Consider the following 20,438-nt stretch of genomic DNA (forward strand, 5'->3'; position numbering starts at 1 on the left):
GGGAGCACAGAAAAGGAAAGCAGGTGTTTCCAGTACATCGACATTCATTCAGTCATTAAAACAATTCAGGAAAGTACAAAGTACTCTGAAACTGAAGAGGTTTAGCTTATAATTCTGACTGTATTTATGGGATAAAATACCGTTAATGATGCTTAGGGAAATTGACTCATTTCCAGGAAATGTTCGATTTTGTGGATATTTTTCTATCTAATGTGGCTAAGCTGAAGCACCAAGCCATCATAAAGAATGTTAACTGTTAAATGATAATTGTCATCATCATTAGCTCCTTATTTACATACTATTATGCAAAGTAACTCACAGGTAGAGCAGGCTTAACTGCAAATGACAAAATAGTAGTTAAAATTGCACATGAATCTGTTCTACAATTTTTTTAACTTCAAAAACATTTCATTTAAATACATATGTGTACACTAAAGTGCTCCTCTCCAAGAGCACTTTCAAATAATAATCCAATGGGGACACAACCTCTGGCAAGTTTTACAAGAAGATGGAAGGGATCTTCTAAGAGCCTGTTGACTCTGCTGCAAGGACCCACCCAGCTGAGCTCAAAGAAGGTCAAAAATTGTGATAATTTTTTTTTTTTTTTGAGAATAGTAACTAAGGAAGAGAGGTAGAAAGTCTCCTAGGTGGACATTGCTGAGGTAGAGGGGATGCCCCGTACTGCTGAAACCTCAGATCTTTGAATGTGTCTCTACATTTATCTTACTGGCTGTTTCACCATAATGTATAATCCTTAAAGACTATTCAAAAATATAAATATGAATGGGTAACAATGCATATAACTTCTGAAAATCATCTTTTCAAAAAATTCCAACTCAATAAACATTTGTTTATTAAGTACTAAATATGGGAAAACTAAATCAGTTTACTAGACTAAGATAACAATGAGTTATCTTTTCTTTTTTAACTTTTGTACAAGTGCCAATATGGTACCATTTATGTTACCTTTTATACTTCCCAGATGCTCAGGAGATTTCAATTCTGAAATCTAAATTAGGATTTCATATGGCTAATAATCTGGGGAGAAAAGGGCCTGATAAAACATCAGTCAACCCAAATCATTATATTTCATAGTAAATCAAAATATATATAAACCATACCATGAAAAAGTCATTTTGAATGACTTTTCTTATGAAAGAAAAAAATCTCTGATTAAAAGTAAAGCAATACAGATATGGAGTTTTCTAGACACAACTATTAAGTGGGGGAAGGATCAAGTAAAAAATCTAGGTGTTGTCAGAACAAAAGATATTAACAAAAATACAAGTTTAATTAAAAATGGTCAAAATATTTTATTTATAAGCCAGGTATGTAACATGACTGATTTACATTAAACTGTTACTCACTCCTCACTGGTATCTTTTTCTTTGAAAATAATATTATTTATCAGTGACAATTCTCAGAAGTTCCAAAGGTAAAAAACTTATGGTTGATGATGAAGTAAGTCAAATTCTCAAATAAGACAACAAGCAAAAAGAATTGGGCATCCTATTTTCCACACATATATGAAGACTATTTTTTTTCTTGTAGGTTCATAATAAATAGCATAATGAGCCCATATATTTAAAGACTTTAAGTCCATGGGAAAATCTGACAACAGAAATCAGAAATATCCTTGAACTTCCCAAGGTGAAAACTTTGTTGGTAAAATGGCAGGACAGGTGTCTCCTCAGAAGCCTAGTCTGGTGCCAGCAGCAGATCTGACAGTGGTTTGTTTAACTGATAGCTGTGTCAAATTCAACTAGAAACAGATCCCTGTGGGCCACACATTGATTTAGAAACCAAAATAAACACGATCTCTGCTGTATTATTTATTTACTCTGTTAAACATTTCCCAATTACATTTTAATCTGATTGGCAAGCACTCTGGGATTTTGTGGGCCATGTGATATGGGTTTGTGATTTTGACACTTCTGGTTAGCAGTTTCATTTTGAGTATCTAAATAAAGATTTTTGTTTATTCGCCCAAAGAAAATGAGGCAAACAACTCCAATCACATCTTCAGCTATTTTTGCGAGCCTTCAATTAGACCAAAGAAATTTTATCTTGGGGTGCACAGATTTTCTACAATTCCCCCCACACCATAACACTGGCATTCATAGATAGATTTCAAGGAGGTTTGTGGATTTGGCTGAGGAAAAGAACAAAAACGAAAATTGGCTTACTTGCTTTGCAAGGGACTATTAAGTTCTTTTCTTTGGTTAATTCCCTACTAGTGTTGAAGCCCACATCCTCGGTCAGGCAGGCTTAGAATGGTTTTTTACTTCTCCATTTCACCAGCCTCCACAGTGAGTCAAAGACTTTTATATCCATTCATTATCTCCATTCAGTCACCACCCTCCTGCAGATGCTCTGCTTCCACCTACATCCCAGTAACTACTTTACAATTGACCCACCTGCTTCCAACCTCACCTCTCTCCAATCTATCCCCTGTACAGAGCTGTCAAAATAATTCCTAAAGACACTTGTCAGATGATGTCTATTCTCAAACCTTTAAGAGATACTTATTAGCTCAAGGGTATTTTTTTTTTAGCAAGGCCCTTGTTCTTGATAAACCTTTTGGCCCTATTTCATTCATGACATCTATAGTTCTGGTCCATCTGGGCTCCATGATCTTGATCTTCCATCTTTCATATACAAGTATTCCACCAACTATTCCCTCGTGTTTAAACATATTTCCCTTCTCACCTTAAACTCTTAGAATCCTTGCAATTCAGCTTTCAAGGCTAACATCAGCTTCTGTCTCTTACAAGAAGTCTTTCCTTGTTAACCCAGTAGGTCAAGTCCCAATTGGTCATTGTTTGGGTCCTGACTGACTCAAAAGTGAACATAAATAGCAATCATCTCTGTTTTGGCCAGAAACTCTTCATGGATTTTCTTTTTTTTGACTAGGATAAAAGAGGCTATTCTTTGCCTCAATTTCTACCTAGTTTTAATCCCTGAATGGATATGATCTCAGTCAAACTGACACCTCTTAAAGATTTTGGCTTAAAAAGGCCAACTTTTCCCATTGGATGCAGTTCCAGTTATCCTGATCTATATCTGGCCATTGGACCCAGACGGCTCTGGAGAAGAAGGTAAGGTTGCTGACTTTGTCCAGACACCACCTTCATTTAAATCCAATTTCTACATTCATATAAGTGTTCTTGTTCCAATGTCGTAAGCTAATCTTCTCTGCCCACTCTCTCAAATATAGCTTCTTGAGAGCAAAAAAATTGACTTTTTTTCTTCTGTAATTTACCTATTGTCTTGCACTTAGTAGGTGCTTAATAAATGTGCAGGGAAGACAGTAACTTAGGCACTTATAAGTTTTGGTTGCATTTCCTTCATATCTAATCAACCATTAGGGTATAGAGATTAGGCCAAAATGACTGAAGAAGATATACTGGTGTTTGGAAATTCCCAACACAGATCATCAAAATGTAGAAAATTCTCAGATGACTATATCTCCATCTAGACATAAAAATCAATCAATCAGAAAGCATCTATTAAACACAACAGGCACTAGTTTCTAGTGCTCTCAATTAGTCTACTTTTTAAAAAATGCATATTTGGGGGCAGCTAGGTGGTGCAGTACATAGAGCCCCAGCCCTGAAGTCAAGAGGACCTGAATTCAAATCTAGCCTCAGACACTTAACATTTCCTGACTGTGTGACCATGGGCAAGTCACTTAACCCCAGTTGCCTCAAATGGGGGACATTTAAATATATAATTAATTTAATCTATTTTTTGAAGTTACTTATAAGTCATTCTTTCTAGCTTTCTTTCTATTTTCTACTGAATATTCTTTGATGTTTTAATGATTCTATTCCTATTCCATTGCTTTCAGGGGAAGGGGAGGGAGAGAAGGAAGGAGGACAAAAATGTTTACATTACACACACACACACACACACACACACACACACACACAGTTTTGTATTCATACACATGCATATATGTATATATACATGTATACATAAGAGCATATGTATGGATACCTGCATTTATATACACAGTTGACCAAAACAAATTCCCAAATTGACCATGCTTAAAATAAACATGTCATATTATGCATCGTGAAACACTGTAGCTAAGTAGAATGCCTTATAATGAGTCCTGTGGAACCATAACTGGTCAATACACGCAACCAATTTTTAAGGACCTCAGCCAGAAGATACTAGGTCATTATTAACTAAGTTATAATAAAATCAAAGAGACCAATTTATTGCTCAACTAGCTAAGAAATACTTTGAGTAACTTGAAAAGTTATCTCCATATATTTAAAAATTAAAACTTTTGTAGATAACCAGCCTTGAGTTAGTTCCTCTTTTGAAGGCCCATTTCCCATCCTATAGCATTTTGAAATGTAACTGAAATGTGATTTCCCCGTTTGTTTCTTTTTTTTTTTTTTCTAAATTATGAAAGCATTTTCAACCGGACTTCCTGTAAGAACAGTGAAAGAAATTATAGCCATTCAATAATAAATTGGGATATGTAACGGGAAATAGGTGCCTTACAATACTAGTTCTTTACCTGCTTAACTACCACCTTCAGAGCAAGATAGAATTTCATTCCACATTTCATAAAAAATGGACAAAAAGCTTAGAAGTCATGCTATAACCCTATTTTTTAAGTCCAAAACCTTTTTTTTTAAATCTAATTTCTTGAGGCCAAAATTGTCCAACATAATAGAATCCTTCAAAGGCTATCTAGACATTCACCGACACCATTTCTATGACTCATCCTGCTGAACATAGATCTTGTTTAAAAAAACAAAAAACAAAATAAGTAGCCTATAAAATACTAAAATCTCACTCTGAAAATTCTTAGAAGGTCCCTGAAACAATGTTGAATCAAACCCAGATGTTCTTGAACTACCGGGTACCAGTTCATCATGGACTGATTGCAGTTCCTTTGCCCTCTCATGCTACTGCTGAAATGTGCTTTCAAGAAATACACAATGGGGGAAAAAAAAGAGATACACAATGAAACAGATTAAGCGGTCTCACACTTCCCTAAGAGACCCACTGACTTCTCCTTCCCTTTTACTCTGCATAGAAACTTAGTCTTTTCTCACAAGAGCTCCCTAATAACCTTTCTGGTCTAGGATACAGTGCCAGCTAGCTTTGGAAACTTGATCATATATGAGAGCAAATTCTCACAAAATTAAAGTTGCCATAGGCTAAGAGGACCCATAGTCTACTCCTTACAAATAGTGATTGAATAATGAAAGCAGAGCATAAGAATTCACAGGAATGTGACAGAGATGTGTCACAGGAATGTGACAGAACTTTCAGTTCTCAGTATAATGAAATGTGGTCAGTTAACAAGATTTACTAAATGCCTATTATGTGACAGACACTGTCAGAAAGCACTAGAAAGTTTACATTTACATCGATTATGGGGTAGGGAGATTACATGTGCATAGGAAAGTCATTAGCAATTGAGACTAAGGAAGGCTACTATAGAAAGGAGATTTGAGTGGAATCTTGAAACAAGGCTAAGGAACTTAAGGAGCGGGGTGAGAGGAAAAAAGGCAAAGTAATGGAGGTAAGAAATGGAGCAGCATGGAACAATCAAACAAAAGAGTGTGGTAAGAAAAGAACAGGAATAGGAATAAAGTGTAAGAAGTTTGGAAATGGAAGAATTTGGAATGCCAGGGGATGATATATCATACAATCAATAGAGCTTGTAGAGCAGGGTAGTCTGAGCTTTATAAAACTCTTTCAGAATGGGTTGGAATGGGGAGAGAAGAGGCAAGGAGGCTAGTTAAAATAGTATTGAAACAGTTTAGATGAGGCTAAAAATTAGTCAAAATGTTATAAAACAACAGGGTTTATATTGACAGGATAGCTGTGTGAATGGACAGAAAGGACCAAATTGAAGGGATACTGTAAAGTTTGAGTGACCTAATTATTCATAGGAGAAATAAGACTATTATGGACTGGAAATATGAAGTGAATAACAGTGAGGAATCAAGAATGAGATTAAGATGCGAGGCTGAGCAAGGAAGAGAAAGGGGAGTGACTGAAAGATAGTGGTTCCATCAACAGTAATTAGGAAAGTTTAGAAAAGGGAAGGAGTTTTGAAGTACCGAAATATTTGGGATGTTGAGTTTAAGATGCTTATGGAATATCCAATCTGAAATGTTCAAAAGGCATTTAGAGATATGTGATCGTAGAGAGACAAGATATAAAGATTTCAGAATCACTTCCACAGAGATGATAACTGAACTGATGAAGCTGATAAGAAACAATGTTACTAAATTCAGTTTTATCTCACTAAATCGACATTGTCAAGAAGGTTGAGCGAAGATTTTTAGATTTGGCTATCAAATCATTCTTCACTCTGGAGAAAGTAGTTTAAGTTGAATGATAAAGAGAGAATGAGAGATTGAATAGGAAGTGTGTAGATATCTCTAAGGAACTTAGCTGCTAAGCAGAGGAGAAATAGAGATAATAGTTGGCAGGGATTGTAAGATCAAGTCAAAGCATTTTGAGGGATAGGGGAAATATGGGCAAATTTGTTGGCAGCAAAGAAATAATTAGGTAGAAAGTGGAAAATAAGAGAGAAGGAAGAGCCATTTGCCAAAGAACCTAGGGCAGCTCGGTGGCCCAGTGGACAGAATGCTGGGCCTGGAGTCAGGAAGCCTTATTCTTCTTGAGTTCATCTGGACTCTTACAGCTATGTAATTCTGGGTAAGTCATTTAACTCTACTTCAGTTTCTTGATCTGTAAAATGAACCAGAGAAGGAAATTGCAAACAACTTCAGTATCTTTACCAAAAAAAAATCCCAGATGGTGGGCCACAACTGGAAGGACTAAGAACAACTACTTCTAGACAAAATATGATCTCTTTATATGAAATCCAGGTGAAGAAGGAAAACATGGAGGAACATCTATGAATGACACATGAGACAGGGATGGAGTAAGCAGGAGCTACTGACCAATGTTATTGTATGTGTTTACTTAAGTATTTAGTGAAGTCCTCACCTGAGGTGGTAGGAGGTTGCCATGGGAGAGCTGAGGAGAAAGCAGATGCTATGAAAATTGAGAACATGAATCAATTAGGGAGAAATAAGAGAATCGCTTTAGAGATGGGTGAAAGCCCACTTGAGATTAAATAATGTAAATTTGAAATGAACCCTGTCAGGGAGATACACTTTTCTCCAGCTCTATTCATGCACAGAATTGGTCATGAATAAAATGCATTGAGATAGTATAGGAGAAATGATAGAAGAATTAGAATGGGGAAGTTCTTAAATAACTCAGGCTTGGGCAACTAGATGGCACTGAAATCAGGAGAATGTGAGTTCAAAGCTGGTCTTAGACACTCAACACTTACTACCTGTGACTCTGGGCAAGTCACTTAACCCTAGTTGCCTCACACACACAAAGAGAGAGAGAGAGACAGAAACAGAGAGAAAAGCAGGGGAGACAGACAAGAGGAAGAGAGAGAATCGGGGAAAAAGAAAGAATGTAAATCAGCATATGCTTTTTTTCCCCAATTTTCTTTTCTTGCGTTATTTTTTTCCCCTTTTGTTCGGATTTTTCTTTCTCAGTGTGATTCATAAGGAAAAAATGAATGTACATGTATAACCAAAAAAAAGCTGTTTTTTGCATGTTATTGGGAAAAATGAAAAAAAAGAGAAAAAAGGATTCAGACTTGTGATGCTACATTTAAGTGACTGTTCAGATACTCTCCTTTGTTGGTCCCAAATGTGAGCTGAGTCAGTTGTGGTCATTGGGTGATTTCAGTCATTTTCAGTTGTTTCCAACTCTTTGTGACACCATTTGAGGTTTTCTTGGCAGAGATAGTGGAGAGGTTTGCCATTTCCTTCTTCAGTTCATTTTACAGATGAGGAAACTGAGGCAAACAGGATTTCAGGCCAAATTTATACTCAAGTCAGGCTCAATGCCTCTCTGAGCGTCAAAGATAAACTCTTTCTAATAAGTGATTCCATGACAGCAAAATAACCTCAAAATCAGTGATTTCTTGGGATAATGGCAGCACATGAGAAATACGCATAATTCTTCTTTAAATAATCTAAAATTGTGTTAAAAAAAAAAAAACAGACCTAGTGACAAAGCCACATATGGGTGCAAATGAGGAAGGAAACCCGGTATAAGAAAGCAGACTAAGTCATTTTGTCTCACATTTCATTCCTCTCCCTGAAGAAACCACTGCTGCCTTGTGATGACATAGCCAAGCAACTCTCCTTCAAGAAAGGTGATTACTTTTTTTAAACTTGCTTTGCAATTTTGACTGTTTATTACTAAGTATATAACATGCTTTAAGTAAAAAAAGTTATGAAATTAACATTCTACAATCCGCATGTAGTAATAATATATAATATAGTTCCTTTAGAGGAACCTACATGGATTGCTCTCTCTTAATAAGTGTTTTTGGGAGAATAGGGAGTTATTCCTTATAAATGGACCCTACTGACATCCAACACCGATGAGTATGGGAAGGATTTATTTAAGAAAAATTTATAAAGCTACAATTTAAATGTGAATACTAGAATGGCTTGTTCTATATCTTTATGTGCTTGGCTATCTTTGCTGCCTAACTAGGTGAAAGCACATAAGTCACTGGCTCCCAAACTCTCCCTCTATGCTGAGTGTCTGTCTGAGAAGTGCTTATTTAAATGCTTGCTTTGGTTCTTTCAACCGGAAAGCAGTAAAAGTTCAGTAAAGAACATTCTGAAGTGGATATCAGTGGAAATCAGGAACTTCTTTTTCATTCTGTTTTTATAGCTGACACAGGGAACCATGAACACCACGTTCCTTCAACTCACCAATGGATCCCTCAATTCTACTGACCTCTGCCCCAGAGATAATCGGATTACTCACTTGATCTTTCCAGTCCTTTACACCACTGTGTTCTTTGCTGGGATGTTACTAAATAGTTTGGCATTATGGGTTTTCTTTAAGATTCCCAGCTCATCCACTTTTGTAGTCTACCTTAAAAACACTCTAATGGCAGATTTGATAATGACGCTGATGCTCCCTTTCAAGATTCTCTCGGATGCAAACCTCGGACCCTGGCAAATCCGAGCTTTTGTCTGCCGTTTCTCAGCAGTGATCTTTTATGAGACCATGTACATTGGTATCATCTTACTTGGACTCATTGCTTTTGACCGTTTCCTCAAGATCATTCGACCCTTTGGGAAATTCTGCGTGCAGAAGCCCATTTTTGCCCAAATCCTTTCCACAGTGGTCTGGCTCTTCTTGTTCTTTCTCTCCTTGCCCAATATGATCTTATCTAACAAGGAAGCCACACCACAATCTGTAAAAAAGTGTACAGCTCTAAAAGGCCACTGGGGCATTATATGGCACAAGACAGTCAATTATGTGTGTCAGTTTATCTTCTGGACTGTTTTTGTCCTAATGCTTCTGTTTTATGTGGTGATTGCCAAGAAGGTATATGAGTCTTTCAGAAAATCCCAAAGTAAAGATGCCAAAACCAACAAAAATCTAGAAGGCAAAGTCTTCATTGTTGTGGCCGTATTCTTTGTATGCTTCGCCCCTTTCCATTTCGCAAGGGTCCCCTATACTCAGAGCCAGACCAACAACAAGACTGACTGTGCTGTGCAGAACCAGCTCTTCCTGGCTAAGGAAGCCACTCTCTTCTTGGCCACAACTAACATCTGCATGGATCCCCTGATATACATATTCTTATGTAGAAAATTCACAGAAAGGCTGCCCTGTATGAAGAAAATGAAAAGGACGAGCCAAGAAAACTACACAACTCAAACTGATAATATAACTTTGAGTTGACAGATTTTGTGAGTAACCTCTATTAAGCACATGGGCTTGGAAGAGAAATTGAAGCAATTGTAGTTGGAGAAAAGCAATTTAAGCATTAAACAAAGTGGTGGGGTGGGGAAAAGAGAATGATATGACTAGAAAGGAGACTTAATTTGAATTTCTGAATGCTACATATGAAGGGTTGTTCAAATCTAAGGGGATTGTTCATCAGACTTGAGAGGGGAGAAAATTATTCCATCTGAGAAAGGGTTATATGAAAATATGAATTGTCTTAAGACAACCTTTAACAACTATTTCAAACTTAAAACAGTAAAATTACTAAATTTGTTAGGGATAAATGACTATTTATTGTTGGTGGTCAGTTCTACATTCCCTATGTCTTCCAGAGTCCAGTGCTATAATAATCACTTCTCTGCCTAATGTAATAATGTGCATATAGTATGTGCTTAATAAACATCTATTAAATTATACTGGAATGGATTAGTATCTTAAGAGATGCCAAAGAAGAGAAAATGATTGATAATTCAGAAAACCTCTTCTCCTCCTCCTCTCCCTTACACACACACACACACACACACACACACAAATTTATTTTTCACTAGTAAAATATTCTGGAGAATCCAAAAGCAAACAAAACCAATAACCTATGGTATCTGCTAATGCAGTGGTATTATATTGTCTTTGTAACTGTGAAGAGTATGCAGTCTATGGCAATGATATAGGGATAACATGTTAATCAACCATTTAAAGGATTGGAGAAAAAATGTCTGTCTCATGGTGTAGAAAGTTATCACATAAAACAGTCATTATGATGTTTGTTATTGCTCTAGACACAAGTTTTACTAGTCTGGAAGAGTCTAAAAGTACCTAAATGGGAAAAAGACCAGATGAGCTCCACACTACAGTGTGGTTTAATGAATTGAACCATGAATTCAGTCAGGAGAGACCTTCATCAAAAAAAGCACACTGCCAGCACCAGTCATGCTGTTCCATGGGGTCTGAACGTCGATTTTTGCCATCCATAAAATGGGTATGACACACCATGCCTTACAGGTCTATAGCTGAGAATCAAATAAGATGTTGGTAAAATGCATTGCAAATCTTAAGGTGTTATGCAATAATCGACTATTATTATTATAACAGTGTATGAGTTGTTTCAGTTGTATCCAATGCTTCATGGCTCTAGTTGGAATTTTCTTGTCAAAGATACTGGACTGGTTTGTCATTTTCTTCTCCAGCTCACTTTAGAGGAAACAAAGTTAATTGACTTGCCCAGAGTCATACAGCTAGTGTTTAAGGTCACATTTGAACTGGGGAAGATCAGTGTTGACTCGAGAACCAGCACTAGATACACTGTATCCACCACATCATCTTCCAGATTCTAAGCCCTATATTGCAGGCACTATGGCGCCACCTAGTTGTCCTGTGCATTGCACACAGAAGTCACTTAAAAAATTAATTACTTTTAATAAGTGTTTCCCTTCATAAAACATTAAATTTCTTTTGATAAGTGATGTATATGTCAACTCCTGAATGGTTTTATAAACAGCATGATTGAAAAACACCACTACTGGAGACACGTAGATGTATTGTTAATGAAATATGTCAATTTTAAAAAGATGCTTGTTACTTGAAAACTGAAATCACTAAACTCCCTGAGACAGCGACCCCAGAAATGGTGCTGGTCTAGTCCACAGCAATTCAATCAAGATAACTGGGATGAGGTATGACATTACAAAGTCGACATTACCCCGCTTTCCCAAGTGTATTACACATTTACGGGGATGCTTCAGATATTACCATAAATAATTAAATCTCAACCACTCTTGTCCAAATAAATGAGCTACCTGGCATGATGCAACATTATTATCTCATCGGCTCCCATCCTCATTTATTTGCTTAACTGAGACAGCTCACTCTGTGTCTCCCTTCACCCACGTGCAGAAGTGAGTTCCCTCTGACCAATTTTAATGCACTCACACTAGGGTGAAAAAATTTTGTACACATATATGCACATATACATATATACATTTATGCATGGGCATATATGTGCATACACACACAGACACACAGTTATTTTCAAGTGAATGATTCAACATTCTCCTTTCCTTGAATGTGCACAAAGAATGTGTATTTGGGAGTTACAACAAATAAAAGACTACTTTGGATAGGCTCCTATTGATTTAAAATCAAATTGATATCACAGTATTTTTAAATGAAATTAGGAAAAAAGGTAAGTTCATTAACTATAGGCAGAAGATGAACAGTCTAAAGATAAGTCATGGAATGGGAGTCATTAATAGTTGGCTAGATGCCTTGGTAACTTACAATCTGGCAAGATATTTATTTCATGACCCAAGGAATCCTTCCTTCCTTCCCTAATGTTCAAACCTCCCCCGAGATTATTTCCTACATATCTTACATATACACCCTGTTTGCACATAGCTGTTTGCCCATTGTCTCCCTGATTGGATCATGTGTTTATTGAAAACAGGGACAGTTTATTATTATTATAATAATTATTATTATCCTTTCTTTGTATCCCCAGCTCTTAGCACAGTTCCTGGCACACAGCAGGCACTGAATAGATATTTGCATGTTCACTCGACTACACTTACAACATGATTTAAAATCACAGAAGTTATTTATTTTTAAAAGTATAGTATGATTCCAAAGATATCTAATGAAAAATGCTACCCAACTAAAAAGAGAGTACTGATGAATCCTGAATGCACACTGAATGAAGTATGCTATGTTCTTACATACTTGTTTTTTCTTTTCTTTTTTTTTGGGGGGTGCCCTATTTTCTTTATAACTTGGCCAACATAGAAATGCTTTTTTTTAAAACAAAAATTAGTATTTTATATTTCCTCAATTATATGTAAAAACAATTTTCAACACTCCTTTTTAAAACTCTCCATTCCTTCATTTCCACCCCCCCCATTGGGAAGGCAAACAATTTAATATAGATTATATATGCATAGTCATGCAAACCAGGAAATGTTTTTGCATGACTTCACATGTATAATCAATATAAAATTGCTTTCTCAAGGAAAAGGGAGGAATGAGAAGAAGAGAGAGGATTTGGAACTCAAAAATTTTCAAAAATGGATGTTAAAAGTCTTTACACATAATTAGTAAATATTTAAAAAACAAAAATATTAAAAAGGGAAAATTGGGTGTATGATGGGCTTAACAGTAGACTTAAAATCAGAGGTCAGTCATTTTCATTGTTTCCTTCCTGACTCTAGGGGAAAACACAAACTCCTAAAGTACTACAATCATTAAAACATTAAGTTTATTAAGTATTAAACTTACTTAATAACTTAATAACATTTAAATTCTTTTGGACTTAGGCTCTCCTTCAATTTTGTAGACTTGTTTTAGATTGCTCTGCTTCACACAAAACTGGAGTTATTTCCTCAATTAAGCAGTCTATCTCAGGCATCTAGGATTTTTGTATGGACTGCCTAGATTTCACTTCTTGTAATTCATGGCTTTCTGGGAGAGTCTGTTCAGATGCCATATTTTAACAGAAATTCTTCCTGGTTTAGAAGTTCTTAACCTGGGATCTGAGAACTTTGTTTCTATTTTGATAAATGCATTTCAATAATAATATTCCATGTGGTACTTAATTCTATGTACTCAAAACCATGATTCTAAGAAGGGTTCCTTAGGGTTTTTAAAATCCTTAGGGGTTCACCATATTAGCAAAAGTTCTAGATATTATTCTTTGTCTCCAATTTTATTTTCTGGTATCTCCTAATATAATGGAAGGACCTTGAGGATAGAACTGATTTTGAGTCAGTGCTTATGTTCACAGATAGCATGTTGCTGATTTTTATACACTAAATTGTCTTCTCCAACCACGTAACTAACTAGAACACTGTAAACTCAAGCAACTTCCCCAAGTGATGTATATTTTCTTCAGTGAATTGGTCAACATCAGTTTAGGATTTGGAGTTGCCCATCTTTAAAACAACATAATGTCCCCCCGGACCTGAAATTAAAAAACAAAACAAAACAAAACAAACAAAAAAAACCCCTTAAAAATAGATGTTGTCCTTATAAAAAGTATAAAGAGAGGCCCCACCCATCTGTTCCTGTAGGTAGAAAAGCAGTGGGAAAATTCCTGCAATGGAAAAACCCATAGAAATCAGACTGACTATCCAACAGCAGGTGCTCTGAGCATCAAGAAAGTTTTTTGGAGACTGTCACAAGGGAAAGAACTAAGCATAAATGGAAAAAAAGTCTGTATTTTTTTTCAAGGTCTTCATTGAGAGGTTAGAAATATAGTACATAAATGAATTTTAAAGAAACATTAATGGGCAGGGGGTTTTGTTTTGTTTTGTTTTGGGAGAAAAAAAATCAGCAACATTGATCAATAGATTGAAAAAAAAAATCTCACAATATTTGTGTGGGTACCCTTACCTTATAGACATTCTTAGGAAAATAGTGCATATAGGAGAAGGGTAATGGACATAAGGGAAATTTTAGGCTAAATAAAAACAAAAAATATTCAATAAAACTTGTTAAAAAACTAATAAAAATTAATCATATAAGATTCCTGTCCATTTTCCCCCCTGGACTTAAGTCAACTGTAATATTTAATTATCAATTGTCAGGGAGAAAGATAATTCTTTTAATATATATTTCATATTTGAAATTTTCCTTTATTTGAAGATATAGTTGTTGAATATGATTCAGAGAACTGGGCTTAACCACAGTCTACCCATTTACAGGGTTGGGGGGGGTTTCCAAGTTCGTATTTCTACAATTTCATGAGAGGTTTAAAATTACACTTGTATTCAATCAAGCATCATACTCTCCGATCCAGACACATATATGTTCAAGGCATCCACAGATGATCAGAGTCCATTTATTGACTATGTCTTTCCTTGTGGAATTATTGGAAATTCCTGGTATTACATAATGAAATATATAATATATGACCTATTTAGAGTGAATAGGGCCAGCTAAGTAGCACCATACTGCACAGAAAGTCAGAAAGTCATCCTCCTGAATTCAAATCTGGTTCCAGACACATAAATACACGTATATGATCCTGGGCAAGCCATTAAACCTTCTTTGCCTCAATTTCCTCATCTGTAAAATGAGCTGGAGAAAGAAATAGCAGCCCACTGCAGTATCTTTGCAAACAAAACTCCAAAATGGGATCACAGAAAACTGGACTTGACTGAAACAATTAAAATGAATGTTTTGATGGCCAGCCAAGGTAGGAGCATATCTGTGTTCCCTGGTAGGGGGAGACTGAGCCTGGTAGATCATTTAAGTTTGAGAGTTTTGAGTTGCAGCAAGTTTAAACAAGACCCATGAGGTGTCCACAGTCGGACTAGCACTAGGAGGGTGAGCTTCTGGGAAGGGCAAGTTACCAGATTGCCCTAAAAGGTGATGGAATGAACAAGGTAAGAAATGGAGCAAGCAAATGGAGTTTAAGTGCTGATCAGTGGTCAACAAGAGATCCCAGGCCTTGCCACACTTGGTCATTGTTTGGACCTCAATTGGCTCAGAGTGAATGTAAATAGTAATTATTTCTGTTTTGTCCAGAAACCTCAAGGGTCTTCCCCTCCCTTGATTTTTTTTTTTTAATTAGGTAAAAGAGACCATTCTCTGCTTCCTTTTTTATCAAGCCTTAATCACTGATTGGACATTGATTCAAATTGAGACCTCTTTAGTTTAAAAAGTCTCCTACTGAATTCAGGACCATTTCCAGTAGTCCTGATCTGTATCTTGCCAATGGACCCAGATGGCTACAGAGGAGAAAATGAGACTGGTAATTTTGCAAAACCCTGCTTCACTTAAATCCAATTCACTTGCATATCAAGTCATCAGCTCCCAGAAGTCACCTTTGTCTGGGAGAATAAAGGACAAACAATGATTAGCACTAAATCACTGTATGTTCAGTAGTCTCAAAAATAAAACTAAAATATACCAAGCTAAATCAAATAGAGCAATAAACAAACAAATGTTTAAAAAATGGGATGTGGGAGCATCTAGATGGTGCAATGGGTAGAGCACCAGCCCTGAAGTCAGGAAGACCTGAGTTCAAATCTAGCTTCAGACACTTAACACTTCCCTAACTGTGTGATCCTGGGCAAATCACTTAATCCCAATTGCCTCAGTAAAAACAAACAAACAAAAAATGGGATGTGAAGCTCTGGTCAACTCAACTGTCTCAAATTAACCTTTATTTCACAGAGTATTATAAATTCCTTTGACTTTTCAGGTATCTACATGGAGAAAAAAGCTACGGATTCATTAATAAAGAAAGCTTTACATAGGAACTTAAGAATAGAAACTAAACTGTCTTGCTTTCCATACCACTTAGTAACTCGCAAACATGCTCCATATTTCATAGGCATAATAATAAAACAAAAATTATATGTTTGGGTGTAACCTTAGAGTAACTGAGCTTAGCAGAAAAGGAGTGCGTCAACCTTTTATAAAAATCTATGGGTACTTTTTTTTTTTTTTTTTTAAGTTTCCGACTGCTTATTATAAAGATCCAGAGAGAGTGAAAGCTGAAAAGAACACAATTAATAAAAGGGCAAGAAAATTATGGAGAGGACAAGAGAGAAAAGAGAAGAAGCTGGAGTTATTTTAAGCCAGTTATTTCAAGCTGGTTTGCAATAACAAAATCTTTTGTACTTGGTCTATAAACATTTGCCACTCCTAGAATCAAACTCAAACAAAAGAGAACTTTATTTAGATATTTCGATTATGTGAGTACAAAATAATCAAAAAGAGATATCTTTCAAAATATAAATAATTAAGTAATCTGAGCATCAGAATTATTTCTTAAATGAATAAGAATCCCAACCTGGGACGGTGGCTACACCACTGGAAATGTATTTTTTCAATTACTATCTCACTTATCACAAAATTATTTACTAAGATAGTTGGCATTTATATAACTTGCCTCTCTTCTATATAATGCTTTATATAGAAGGCTTTGCTTAGGGACTACAGGTTTTATCCTATTTTACAAATGAGAAACTGAGGTTTGGAAGAGCTGAGTAAGCTTCCCCACCATCACTAGACTATTTAAGTGTCCATGGTGCAATTCAAATTCTCTCTGATTCAAAGACAAAGGCTTTTTCTTTTACACCTAGCCAATCCTCCTAGAAGTCATTCATGATGAATGGACACAGGTATATCAATAGATCAATAAGCTGAGTTGTTGAAACTATAGTAAGGAGGGAATACATTCAAGGCATGGGATGATTTGGAAGGAGGTAGAGTTAGTATAAAGGAATTATATTTCACAGCCATAGGTATTAAGGGTCTTTAATTCTAATTGGTTAAATTTTAGACCCTTTAAAAGTATCAACAGACCCATCTGGTAGTATAAGGAAGCCTACATATAGATCTCTTTTTAGGAAAAAAATATATATTTTTAGATATATAAAATAAAATACATGGGGTTATAAAAAAAACTGAAATAGTTATCCAAAAACATACAAAAGGGGTAATCAAACCTTACTATTTAATAAGTTGCACATGGGAAAAAGCTTTCATCTTCAGAGCATTCTCCAATACATTCAATATTTTTCAATTAGCCATCATGATATCCTTTTCATTTTCCTAAACATCACCACCAAGCAGATTGATCCAGAGAGACCAGCAATCTGGAAGAATGTCATCAGAGCACAGAGCGAAGGCAGTCACTGGTGACCCAATCTATGTTACTAAGATACCACGATGTCCTTGACAGTAAATTAAGCAATCTGATATTGTCCCACAATAGCCAGGGTAGTTAAACTTGATAGTTAAAGACAAGTTCAAAAAGTAGGTATTGGGCACTTTTCCAATGGCTCCACCAATGGTTATAATTGGAGAAAAATGACAGAAGAGCTAATCCAAAGAGGTATTAAAAATAATTACAGAGCAGCAGTGAGGTACAGTAGAAAGTGTGCTGGCTTTGCAGTCAAAGGGGGCCTGGATTTAAATCCTGACTATCTCTTACTGATGTAATCTAGCAATGATTTTGTGGTCCCCTGATTTTACGGGGGCTTCTGTTCTATTCCTAAATCTTCTGGCTTTGGAGTCTGCCTCAGGAAACTCCGACGCCCAATCTGTCTGATTCGGAATAGACCACTCCTCAGTCAGGATAGCTTCTGGCCTTAGGATAGTCCCACAGATCAAACTCCTAAGACAACAGTGAACAGACCACTCCTCAGTTCATGGCTGACTGTCAGATAATCTGGTCAGTGATAAACCAAATTCTGGAGACCATCTCTCTGGGCCATAGAATTAGCATGTCAATATTAGAAAGCTGGATAAAGGGGTCTCCTCTCTCTTAGGACTTTGCTAACTTCTTTTGGAACTTAGTTCACTTGTAATGGCATTATAATTAAATAAAACTTTGCCCCTTGACCAGAAAATGGGTTGAGGCCTGCAAATTCTCTTGAGACACCTTGGGACACTGGTCTATGACCCCAAACTTTTAGGGTCCCTTTTCCCAACCTCAACATTATCACCTGTGAGGGACAACCCTTGGAGGCTGTTCTGCAAAATGCAGGGATTAGACTAGATGACTTTTAAGACCCCTTATATCTCTCTAAGCTAATATTCCTATTATTCTCTATTAAGAAATCGTGTCTTTGTTGCAGAAACATGCCTGAGGTTGAAGTAGACAAGACAGAGAGACCTCTCCATATTATGGTGCAGTTAAATCTATGCTTGTTTTTAAGTCTGTGGCAGTGAGTCAACAAACTGGGGAAAGTTTTTTTCCACTTCCTTATAACACAAAGTTTCATTTTCTCTTCAAAGAAAAAGATTCTTCTGACTGGGAAAATGTATGGATTTTTTAAAAGCCAAAATCCTTGTAACCAAAAAGCATAGTCAAGTTAAAATAAATTCACATATTTGCCATGTCTTTTTCTGTACCATGATCCCTTTACCCCCGAGAGCACCAACACCAGTACCAGTATCAGCACCAGTACTATCACCAGGAGGTATCCATATCAGATCTATGGAGTCAAGCCAAATTCCTTTTTTCACAGATGAGGAAATGTAAAAGTAACTTGACTTTCCCGAGGTCATCCAACTCATATGAACTCTTACTTCTCTGGACCTTGGAATGGCCACCTATGTTAATAAAGCAGAGATATCTTTGTATAGGAGCATGTCCAAAAGCAAGATTTTGAGCCATCCGTGCTGTATTGTGTCCAGCATAGCATCCTCTGCAGAGCCACAAGTCCCTGTCTCATAACTCTAATGCGCAAACTTTGGGCTGCTTTGGCTTATAATTTGGGTCATCTAACTCCAACCTTACTTCATATGACCCAGCGGCCAGACTAACTATTGACTATTCTCAGAACTCAACATTCCTTCTCTTGTTCATTCACCCAGTTCCAACACTCTGTCCTCACTCTGCCTCTTGTAATCTCCCCTCAGAAATCAGCTCCTCCATAAAACCATCCTTGAACACTGGCCAATTGGTAGTGTTCTTTCCTATCAAATTACTTCCTACCCTTTATGTACAAATGTCTTGTATACCCTTATGCCCAGAGAAAGATAAGGTCTTGGGGAGCAGCAGCATTTTATTTTGTTTTTGCCCCATTCAATAACTCTCTAATATGATCAGTGCATGTAATAGGGACTTAAGTAATTATTCAATTAAACTTGATTCGATACCCACCAGAGATTAAATGCAGCATGAGGAAATCAAGTTATGATAGAATGTATTCACAAAAATTTAGAAATTTCAATAGGAACTACCCATTGTCCAGGAGGCTGAGGGATGCTAAAAATAAATTTGGAGTTGGTAATGAATGACCAAACCTAATTCTTTTTAAAAGCTTCCCTGCATTTAACAGTACTGTGTAGCAAGATAACTATTGAAATCGAATCATCTGGGTTCTTATGACTTGGAAGAATTACTCTAACATCACCAGAGTGGGGGGAAAAAACCAGACTCTCTCTCTTTTAATAATAAAGTCAGAGGCTGGTTCAGAGCGGCTTTTTTCACCAAAGCAATACGATTCTTTCGTGACTCAATGTACAGGGCTTCCTTTTTTTTTTTTTTTTTTTAAATAATGTTGGGTAAGACCAGCTTTAACAAGCTTCAACTTGACAACTAGCAAGGCGTGATTAATACATTAAGGCTTTCTCAGATTAACTTTTTCATTGCTTAGCTTCAATGGCAATGAAAGCTAAGAAGATTTTATGTTACACAAAGCATAATTTTTGTTCAGTTTAATCAAATATGTTTGTTTATCAGATTACTAAAGTAAATAAAATTCAGTTGACATTGCTTTTACTGTTAGACAAGGTCTTGGTTGATTTTTGCTAAAATGTTTTTTTAAAAATGCTTCATGTTCATACACACACTATCCACATACTGCATGTGAGTATCTATCCACACACAATTTAGATTATATATAATATAAATATATAATACAATGTGCATATAGCATATCATATGTCATGATTACACATCATGTTATATATTATAATATTATATTAATTACACATCATGTTATATGTATAACTATGTTACATTATAAGATACATAATATATATTATAACATATATGTTATATATAATATTCTCTGCATATGTGTATCTGTCTATACGCACATATACATAGATTATATATAAATATTTAAAATGCACATTATAGTATATATGATCTATAT

At 36.0% G+C, this 20,438-nt stretch overlaps 2 protein-coding genes across 6 annotated transcripts in view; one reads left to right on the top strand and one right to left on the bottom strand.

The window, feature by feature from the left end:
* MED12L (mediator complex subunit 12L) overlaps positions 1-20,438 on the bottom strand; it is a 560,363-nt gene that overhangs the window by 102,412 nt on the left and 437,513 nt on the right. The gene's annotated exons all lie outside the window — the stretch shown is intronic.
* P2RY13 (purinergic receptor P2Y13) lies at positions 5,527-10,244 on the top strand. The gene is made up of 3 exons (XM_074298332.1): positions 5,527-5,551; positions 8,179-8,230; positions 8,761-10,244. The coding sequence occupies exon 3, from the start codon at positions 8,776-8,778 to the stop codon at positions 9,781-9,783; it is 1,008 nt and encodes a 335-aa protein (XP_074154433.1). The 5' UTR covers positions 5,527-5,551; positions 8,179-8,230; positions 8,761-8,775; the 3' UTR covers positions 9,784-10,244.

This window comes from Sminthopsis crassicaudata, chromosome 3 (assembly GCF_048593235.1).
Source record: "Sminthopsis crassicaudata isolate SCR6 chromosome 3, ASM4859323v1, whole genome shotgun sequence".
Lineage (NCBI taxonomy): Eukaryota > Metazoa > Chordata > Mammalia > Dasyuromorphia > Dasyuridae > Sminthopsis > Sminthopsis crassicaudata.

Coding starts and splice junctions, on each gene's coding strand:
- P2RY13 (XM_074298332.1), top strand. CDS start 8,776: ATGAACACCACGTTCCTTCAACTCACCAATGGATCCCTCAATTCTACT.